Source organism: Oryzias melastigma, linkage group LG18 (assembly GCF_002922805.2).
Source record: "Oryzias melastigma strain HK-1 linkage group LG18, ASM292280v2, whole genome shotgun sequence".
In the NCBI taxonomy this organism is placed as follows: domain Eukaryota; kingdom Metazoa; phylum Chordata; class Actinopteri; order Beloniformes; family Adrianichthyidae; genus Oryzias; species Oryzias melastigma.
In genome coordinates, this window is record NC_050529.1 from 386067 (window position 1) to 395291 (window position 9225).

At 50.3% G+C, this 9225-nt stretch overlaps 2 protein-coding genes across 3 annotated transcripts in view; both read right to left on the reverse strand.

Annotated features, from left to right (window-relative positions):
• LOC112141491 overlaps window positions 1–2149 on the reverse strand; it is an 8507-nt gene extending 6358 nt beyond the window's left edge. The window contains exons 1-4 of one of the 2 annotated variants that reach the window (XM_036216547.1): window positions 2133–2149; window positions 1284–1406; window positions 487–575; window positions 54–278 (exon numbers count right to left, since the gene is read on the reverse strand). In XM_036216547.1, coding sequence (XP_036072440.1) covers window positions 54–278; window positions 487–575; window positions 1284–1344 — 375 coding nt within the window. In that variant the 5' untranslated portion in view covers window positions 1345–1406; window positions 2133–2149. Of the gene's footprint in view, window positions 1–53; window positions 279–486; window positions 576–1283; window positions 1518–2132 lie in introns of those variants that run through there. The other variant, XM_036216548.1, reaches the window with a different exon arrangement.
• Window positions 2150–4482: 2333 nt separating this feature from the next.
• On the reverse strand, window positions 4483–9067 carry LOC112141492 (leucine-rich repeat-containing protein 24). The gene is made up of 6 exons (XM_024264637.2): window positions 8541–9067; window positions 7037–7132; window positions 6767–6958; window positions 6459–6554; window positions 6194–6373; window positions 4483–5920 (listed from the first exon to the last, which is right to left on the reverse strand). The coding sequence occupies exons 1-6, from the start codon at window positions 8691–8693 to the stop codon at window positions 4772–4774; spliced, it is 1866 nt and encodes a 621-aa protein (XP_024120405.1). The 5' UTR covers window positions 8694–9067; the 3' UTR covers window positions 4483–4771.
• Between the last annotated feature and the right edge of the window lie 158 nt (window positions 9068–9225).

Below are 9225 nucleotides of genomic sequence, written 5' to 3' on the forward strand. Positions count from 1 at the left end.
AGCAGGAGGAGGAGGAAGAGGAGGAGCCTAACTCCCCTATGAACAGCACTCACAGGCTGGCCGCTGTGCTGCAGCGAGAACCCGGCGAAACAGTCCATGCTGGTGCGGATGCTGGGCAGGCTGTTGTGGATGAGCGTCTCCAGGATGGGGATCCGCCGGAACAGCTCCAGCTTGGCATGCTGGGAGTCGGGGGGAGTGGCCAGGAGGCAGTCGTCTGCGCCGTTAGGACTGAAGAAACCTCCAAAGCAAACCACAAAGTTTTCAGAGGTGAAGTTCACCTGAGGGAGCAGACAGACGGTTTCAGAGCAAAGCAGCCGAGCGCTGAGAAGGTTCTGAGGACGACGATTCTAGATCTACTGATCTGAACCTGATCAACCCTCAGAATCTGAGGAGTTCTCATCAAGATTCCCGATTCGGTTTCTGTCTGTGTTCAGGTCTGTGGAGCCGTGGTCGGGCTCAGAACATCCGGGTCAGAACTTCACTCACGTAGACTCGGCGGTAGGTCTTTCCATAGAAGGTGATGGGGCAGGTGCTGATGTCCAGCTGGGAGGCGGAGCCAAACGTCTGCTGAGCTCCTGCAGAAACACCTGGATGTCATTCCGTGAAGAACGCCGAACGCTCACGTCCACAGAATTCCTGTGGCCACACCCACACCAGGTTTGAGCCTGCACGGTCAGACGCTACACACGGAGTCATCAATCTGTTCAAGTTCATCCTGCTGTCACGGAGGAGGAGGAGCCAACAAGAAGATCCAGTTCCAGAGAACACTGCTCCTCAGAACCGTGACAGAGGAGAACCTCTGAGACCCAAAGAGTTTCATCTGATCCGGTTTGACGCCAAACCATCAGTCTGAGTGTCTGAACCGGTTTCCCTCGTTTTCACGGATCAATCGATCACATCTTTGATCTAAAACCAGCAGAGGATTTCATTCAAAGATGAACCTCGTTCTCCTCAAGTCCTGCTGCAGATCCAGAAGTTTCTGTCTCTTCAGGGTCACCTGACTTCCTGTTTTATTGTGTAGGGTCCTGATTCTTATGTTTCAAGGAGACTTAACTTCCTGTTTTATTGTGTAGAGTTCTGATTCTGGTGCTTTTAGAAAGATTCACTTCCTGTTTTATTTTGTCGAGTTCTGATTCTAGTGGTTTCAGAGAGATTCACTTCCTGTCGGAGGTTTCTTTCCGTCTTTTTGCTCTTGGAGTTGAATCTCGTCTCTCTGGTGATCCGGCAAACATTAACTTTAAAAACTCTGTTCTTCCTTCAGTGTTCCTCAGCCTGCTTCTCACCTGCCAGGTGGAGCAGCGCCCACAGGAGGGGGAGGAGCATGGTGGAGGGAGGAGGTGCCATGTTTGACCTCCAGGTGGGTCAGAACAGCAGTGGGATTCTGGGAGGACCGGGAGTCCGATGTCCTGCAGATGAGAAGCTTCTTTATACAGAAGCATGAAAGGTGAAGCCAACAGGAAACAGGAAGTCGGAACCTTTCAGGTTAAACCTTTACGGTGATGACCAAAGATAAATAGAAAAACTTTTTAACTTTTTATAAATGAGGAGAACACAGAAGCAGAAAGTTTAAATCTTTTTCTGCTCATGAAGCTTTTGGAGAAAATTTCCTCCCTTTTATTTTCCAGTAAATGAAGTAAAACTGATTTATGATCAAACTTTTGAAATCAGTTTCATAAACCGGGAAAAAAACCTTCATGAGTCCACTCTTTCTTTCACAATAAAAGCTGCAAACATGGAAGGTGGAGTGGAACCGGAACCGACCGTAAATCCTCACCGCACACGTGCAGAACGACAAGCATGTTTCAGTCTTTAAGAAACTTTTGGAGTTTAAAAAACATCAAAACTAAACTTGAAACATCTGAAATGTTTAAATCAAACCTGGAAAGTCCTGGAAAGTTCTGGAAAGTTCTGGAAAGTTAGTGAGAAACTTCCAGAGCCGCCAGAATAAAAGCTTCAGAGGTTTGTTCGGCTGCATTAAAAAATAAAAGCAGATTTGATTTTAAAAACTGAGAAACTTTCAAGCTGTAATTGAAGAATTTCTGTTTGTTTGTTTGTTTGCTCAGCAGCAGAAACAAACAAACAAACAAACAAACAAACAAACAAACAAACCCCAAAGGTCGTCGAAGCCTCACCTGTCGACGATCACCTCAGATTCCTGCAGCTTCCTCGTTCAGACGTTTCTTTTGAATCAGAACCAGAACTCTGAGCGGAGATCAGATCAGATCTGATCCCATCACCCGCTCAGAGATTACAGGAAGGAGGATCTCCGGATCATCTCAGGTAAGAACACCTGCCGCTCAGGTGAGCTGCTGCTCTTACCTGCAGCCGTCTGAGGAGGAGGAGGAGGATGAAGGTCTGAGCTGAAGATGCTGCGTCTGTCTGTTTTACTGCAGCATGGGGGGGCGGGGCCGACACCTGTGATACCCCCCCCCCACAGGTGTGGCAGGTGCTTATCTAAACTCAGCCGAGGCGTCTGCAGGAACAAAAGATGAGCGAGGGGCGGAGCCAGGAGCTCCTGCTACTGTCCCAGACCCCCTCCCTCGGAGGAGACGCCCGCCATAAAAAGTCTGATTGTGAGAACCGCAGAGGAATGCAGGGCGTGGCCCCTGGGGGGCGCCCCGGGGCCCCGCCGCCCTGAAGGGGCCGTTGTTTTCCGAGCTGAGACATTCCTGGTTTGCCATCATTCAAAGTTTACGGCCTCCTCTCAGGAGGAACCTGAACTTCTGCTCACCTGCAGCCGCTCTCCTCAGGGGGCGGGGCTTCTCCTCATCTGTGGGCCCGCCTCGCGATTCAGCCGCCGACACCCTGAAACTGACCCAGGAACCTGAACATGGAGGTTTGAGAGCAGGAACTACAGGAAGGAAGAGGAAACTTTCAGGATATTTTCAAAGTAAAATGATCCAGATAAAGCTTCAGATCTTAATCCCTCCAGGATTATTTAATCCGGATTAACAGGAACAGCTTCAGATGGTTCAGAGAGCTTCACTGCTTCATGACGTGAAGAGTTTTCTTTCTGCTGTCTAACAGAAACTTGACCTTAAATCAGCTCAGTGATCTCTGACCTTTGGGTCCGTTGGCTCCTCCCTGATCCAATCAAACGTTGCAGTTCCTCCAGAGACCATCAGGGGCTGGAGTCACAGGAGAGCAGATCCCAGACTGTTGTTGATGTGGGCGGAGCTAACCCCGCTAAATATGGCCATCCTACTTCCTGTGACATCAGAGATCCTCCTGCAGTCTGTGGGCGGAGCTTACTGCTGCTCCTCCGTCACCTGAAGGAGATCTATGGGGACAAGCTGAAAATAAACGAGAAAACAGATCAAAGCTTGAAATGTAGATATTGGACTGAAAAACAAGACTTTGTACATTTGGGGAAAAAAAGATAATTTGAGAAAAAAATTGGAAAATTTGAAAAAGAACTGAAAAGGTGAAATAGATCTTTGAAATAAAAGTAAAAAAGAAAATTAGGAAAAAAATATTTGAAAATTAAAAAAATATATATTGAAAACTTTGGTAGAAAAAACTATAAATGTAAAAATTACCAGTTGGAAAATAATGTCTCCATTACTAAGAGCTGCTGTTTCGAATGTTCACTTTTTTGTGCTTATTTTTGAGTTTTCACCGCTGAGATCCTACTTTGACCTGGGGGCGGGGCTTTGACCTGATTGACTACCAGGACATGTTTCTCGTGGGGGAGAGGAGTCCTCACTAGACAGACATGAATATTTGTACTTTTTCATTTTTACTCACTGTTCAAACTTAAAAATAAGTCTAGAATTAGGATGAAGAAAGGATCTAATCACCATGAAGACTTCAAATTAAACATTCTCACATTTTCCAGATTTATTTCCAGTTTTAGTTTTTTTTTTCAAATTTAGAATGTCTTGTGTTCAAATTTTCACTACTTTTTCAGTAACAATGTCTATTTTTCAAGTCTTCAATCTTTTTTTAATTCACTTTAGGCTGATCCTGATTAGAGATCTGGTCTCCGGTGTCCAGGAAGCGTGTTCAGGTGGTCTGCAGAGGCTCCGCCCACAGATCTTTTAAAGGATGACTCAGGATCCTCTTCAGAGGCTCCGCCCACAGATCTGTTAAATGATGACCCAGGATCCTCTGCAGAGGCTCCGCCCACAGATCTGTTGAAGGATGACCCAGCATCCTCTGCAGAGGCTCCGCCCACAGATCTGTTAAAGGATGACCCAGCATCCTCTGCAGAGGCTGCATCACCTCTCGTCACCTGGAGGTCAAAGGTCCTGCAGGTGAGCGACCTGCCCTGACAGGAACTCCACTCTATCGCCTCGCAGGTGAGACACTCGCTGACGTCAGGCAGCCTCTGCCCTGCAGGTGTGACTCCTCCCCCTCTGAGGACATCTGCAGAGGCTCCTCCCTCTTGAAGGTCTCCATGGTGACAATGTATACAGATTTATGAGAACCAAACAGACGGAACGCTGAGAACGACCTTCAGGTAACTTTATTTAAACAATCTGATCCTGATGAACAAAAAAACATCAAAGTAAACATGAAAACAAAGAAACACGACTGGAGGAAGTGATGCTGTGAGGAGTAAACAACGTACAGAAAAAAACACAAATATGTCCTGAGGAGATCTTCATCACCTGACATCCAGGTAAACAGTAAACACAGATAAAAGTTCAACATAAAGTTTCCTTCAATAACCTTAAAGTTTTTACAGTAAAATGAGAATAAAGCTTCAAATCTGGATTCAGTTCTGAAGTTTTATGGAAAACAGCTCAGGCTCCTCCCACTGATGACATCACTTCATATGAGAGGGCGTGGTTACGCTCCAGGGCATGCTGGGTAAATATTGTGCCAGCCACTCCCCCCAGCTGCTCCTAAGCCCCTCCCCTTCTTCGCCCCTCCCACTGCTCACCTCCCACCCCCCCACCACCCAGTCCAGCTCCTCCATCCGCCCTGCAGACCCCTCCGTCTCCTCCCTCAGAATCACGCTATAGCGTTTTCTGGAGGCTCCTCCCCCTCCTCCTGGCTCCCTCCCCCCTCCCTCCTGTGGGCGGGTCCTGCACTCCTCCATCACCTCCCTCCACCCCTGCACCTCCTCCTCTCTGCTCAGCAGCCTGAACATGGTCTTCCTGTACACCCCTGACTCCTCCCCTCTGACCCCCCCTGCTGCCCCCCCCTCGGAGGCGTCTCTGTGGATGAACAGAACTGAGCGGTACAGCGCCCGCACCCCCCCTGCTTCCCCAGCCCCTCCCTCCATCCCCACTGGCCGTAAGAGAACTCTCTCCTCATGCCCCGCCCTCTGTGCAGCGGCGAGGGGCGTGTACACCTCCCTGTACCATGTGACCATCTTCACCACCGTCAGGAACGTGCACGCTGCAGACACCGTGCACAGCAGCAGGCAGCCGGCAAACAGCCAGACGCAGAACACGCCTGCAGCCGCTGCAGACACCCACCGCACAGACACGCCCCCACGCCGCGAAGGCCTGGCGGTGGCACCCCCCACGGCTGCAGCCGAGGGTCTGGAGGTGGAAGTTCCAGTGGTGGGGGTCAAAGTTCTGATGGTGGGAGTCCTGGAGGTGGATGTTGTGGGGTTCCTTCTCCAGGTCTGGTCCTCTGGGGGGGTCACTGTTTCTTCTGGCCAGACCTGTAGAACCCCCCCAGTTTCCTCTGAGTCAGAACTGTACGACCACACATGGAAACGGGTGAAGTTTTGGATCCAGATCCACGAAACCACCTCATGAGGGGGGGCTGTGGGCGGGAGGGTTGTCTCTGCAGGTGGAGGTGAGGGTGGGGGTGGGGGTTGGGGGGCAGGTGTTGTCAGGTGTGGACGTTCTGTCAGAACCGGGAGGAAGTCTCCTCGTGGAGGCAGGTCTGCTGGACACAGATCTGATTCCTCTATAGACACGAGTGGAACAGATCTGTGACGCTCAGGTGAGTCACACACCTGAGGATGAGGACAGGTGAGGAAGAGGAGGACAGGTGAGGGAGAGGAGGACAGGTGAGGGAGAGGAGGACAGGTGAGAACAGGTGAGGAAGAGAAGGACAAGTGAGGGAGAGGAGGACAGGCGAGGAAGAGGAGGACAGGTGAGGAAGAGGAGGACAGGTGAGGAAGAGGAGGACAGGTGAGGACAGGTGAGTTGGTTTTAAACATGAAGCTTTAACCTGTCATCAGGTGTGCTTCCTGTCATCCTTTCAGAATAAAGCGCTGCTCTCTCACCACGCTGTCGGGGGCGCTCCTGATGTCGCGGCCGTCTCGGACGTAGAAGTTCAGTTCGTAGTCATCCATGTACCTGCGCAGGTAACCCAGGGAACAGGAGCACGCCCATGGATTGGCTGACAGGTAGAGGTATAGCACCTCCTCTTTCGGGCTGAACCAATCATCAGGCACCAGCTGGATCTGAGGAAGAAAGCCCCGCCCCCCAGGTTTACAGGTGACTTGAGGAACGCAGCAGATCTTCCTCTGGTCTGGGAGTGTTTCCCACCTGATTGGCCTCCAGGTAGAGCGTTTCTATGGCGACGAGGGGACGCATCATGAGGCCAGGGAGGACTGAAATCTGATTGGACGTCAGATCCAGGATCTGAAGCAGAAGTGAAGGCTCATTTAAGAACATGAAGACGAAGAAACGTCGCCCCCTGCAGGATGAATGCATCAACAACAAAGAAACAGGAACTGAAACTAGTGTGTCTGAAGGAGTCGGAGTCCCTCAGAACTGGACCTGGTTCTGTTTCATCCTGACAAATGAAAACTTTGGATCCAGCGAGTGAATGTGGGTCCAGAGGACCCGCTGACCTCCAGCTTGTCCAGGCCGGAGAAGGCGTGGTCGCTCAGGGCGGCGATGGAGTTGTTCTCCAGGTAGAGCTCGATCAGGGCGGGGCAGGCGGTGAAGGAGCCACCGGCGAGGCCCGTCAGCCGGTTGGATCCCAGACGGAGAACGCTGAGGCGGGTCAGAACCGCAGCGGGGGAGGGGGGCACCTCTGGAACCTGGAGAACCACAGAAGCATCACTTTGGGTCAGAGCGCCGTCTATGTTCTGATGGGGTGGGTAGAGGGGGCGGGGCACCTCGTTGGCGGTCAGGTCGATCTCATAGATGTTAGAGAAGATCTGGAAGGAGGTCCAGGACAGGGCGGAGAACCGGTTGGCTGGAAACAGCAGAACCTGAGAACAGAGAGACGGAGAGCGGTTGGAGCCGGGGGATGGGGGCGGAGTCTCCACCCGTCACTCAGAGGTTTATCGGGAGGTTCCGGCTGGTTGGACTTCCTGAACTCCCGTCTCAGTCGGCGCTCTGCAGGCTCCAGATAACGGCCAACTTCCTGCTCAGGAACAGAACAATCCTCCACCCAACCGGAGGTTCTGGTTCTGGTTCTGCAGGGAGGCATGTCTCAGAAACATCATGTGGAGATCAGGTCAAAGCTGGTTCCTCAGGGAATGAGACCCTGAACGTGGTTCTGGAGACAAATTTAAACTACAGCTGACGCGTTAACGAATGTAACAGAATTAACGGGTTCATATTGACGCCTTCAGGCGTCCTGACATGCAGAGAAACAGAAGTCTGTCCAAATAAACGTCTTAAATATTCTGTGATTGAGATTTATTTACATTTATTTGTAGTTTTTGGACAATAGGAATGTTTTATTTCAATAAATAAGGCGGGAGATGAACATAGAACAAAAGATCCGCCATGGTGGGCGGAGCCAAATGGAGCTGTCTATCAACCAATCATTATTTTATTTTGGGAAGGGGACCAACATGAATTGATCTACAATAACGAGCGTCTAAAAATTGCGGATTAACCGCCAAAGTCCCGCCCACCGCCGTTACGAGAGGCGAGCAGCTCCACATGGACAGACACGCCCCCACCTGAGCACAGGTTCCAGCCGAGCCCACATGAAATCCAGGTGGATCAAACGTCTCCCAAGAACCTCTTTATTATTCTTCACAAAGACAAAAAGGAAAATTTATGAGAAAAAAGAAACAAAAACCAAAACAGAATTCAGGAAGTGTCCATGTTACAGCAGGTTCAGAATAAATGTGATTCATTTACAGTTTGGCCTGTGATTTCATATTATTATTAAAGAGATCCAATCAATCGTGATTCATTCTTTTCAAGTTTGTGATTAATTAGTTCATTTTTTTAATCGATTCCGGCCCTAATTTATACTGAAAGTGGACCCAGGAAGGTCCAGATTCAAACCTGCAGCTGAACACATCACAGATCCTAACAGACCGACACTGATCCTGGAGGAACGGATGCTGAGTCAGGAGTCAGGAGACGTTCCGTTAAAAGGTCCTTTTTAGTTAAAAGCAGGAACCTGAAGAACGACGTCAGCAGCTTCAAGTTCCTCCACAGGTTTCTCTGAAACTCTTATAGATTAAATCCACACAGACCTCCTGATAGACCTCTAGAGTCTTCGTTTCCATGGTGATCATTGATCCTCACATTTGATCAAACATCACATAGAAGGTGAGGAACCTGACCTGTTCTGACTCTTCAGCTTTTGACCCTTAAGGCTCGCCATAGAACAGAACCAGAACTGAAGCGTCCCCTGAAGCAGACGCCTCTCACCTGCGTCTCAGGCTCCACCCCCTCTGGCAGGTCGCTGAATCCCGCCGCCGTGCAGTTCTGCCTCAGCCGGTGGTCCTTGTCCCTGTCGGAGAGGCAGCCGGCGATGGCCGTAACCACGGCAACCTGGGACAGGAGGAGCACGAGGAGCTGCATGGTGACCCTCGCAGAGGCTTGAGAGGAGGAAGGGAGGAGCCGAGGAGGCGCTCTTAAAGGCGGCCGCCGCCACAGGAAGGGAGATAAGGCGGCGAGGAGGTCAGCTGGAGACGCAGATATGAAACCATGGCATCCACAGACCGCGGAGGGGTGGTGCCTTGAGCTCCAGGAGGCCCTTGAGATCCCAACTCTGAGACTGGATCAGAAACCAGGAGTGGGGGGGTAGTTGAGGCTGAGGAGATTCAAATGTTCAGGATCAGTTTGATCCCAGAAATCCTCCTGGTTATCAGATTTACTTTAGAACACAGAAAACCTTCAGTCTTCATCACGTTTAGCCATCTGTGACCAGCAGGGGGCGCCAAGAGCAACATGTAAAAAAGCTTTGACTATCCATGAGAACTGGACAGGGTGGCCCCTCCCCCTGGCGATCCAAACAGGAAGTACCCATAGACATCAAAGTCTTGCTTTATTTAACAAACATGTTTATTTACAATCTTCTTATAATCATAATTAGTTGTTCAAGTTGTAAACT

Coding starts and splice junctions, on each gene's coding strand:
- LOC112141492 (XM_024264637.2), bottom strand. CDS start 8,693: ATGCAGCTCCTCGTGCTCCTCCTGTCCCAGGTTGCCGTGGTTACGGCC. Junction 6,959..7,036: donor TCGACCTGACCGCCAACGAG/GTGCCCCGCCCC, acceptor GTGGTTCTCCAG/GTTCCAGAGGTGCCCCCCTC. Junction 5,921..6,193: donor GGAGCGCCCCCGACAGCGTG/GTGAGAGAGCAG, acceptor CCTCATCCTCAG/GTGTGTGACTCACCTGAGCG.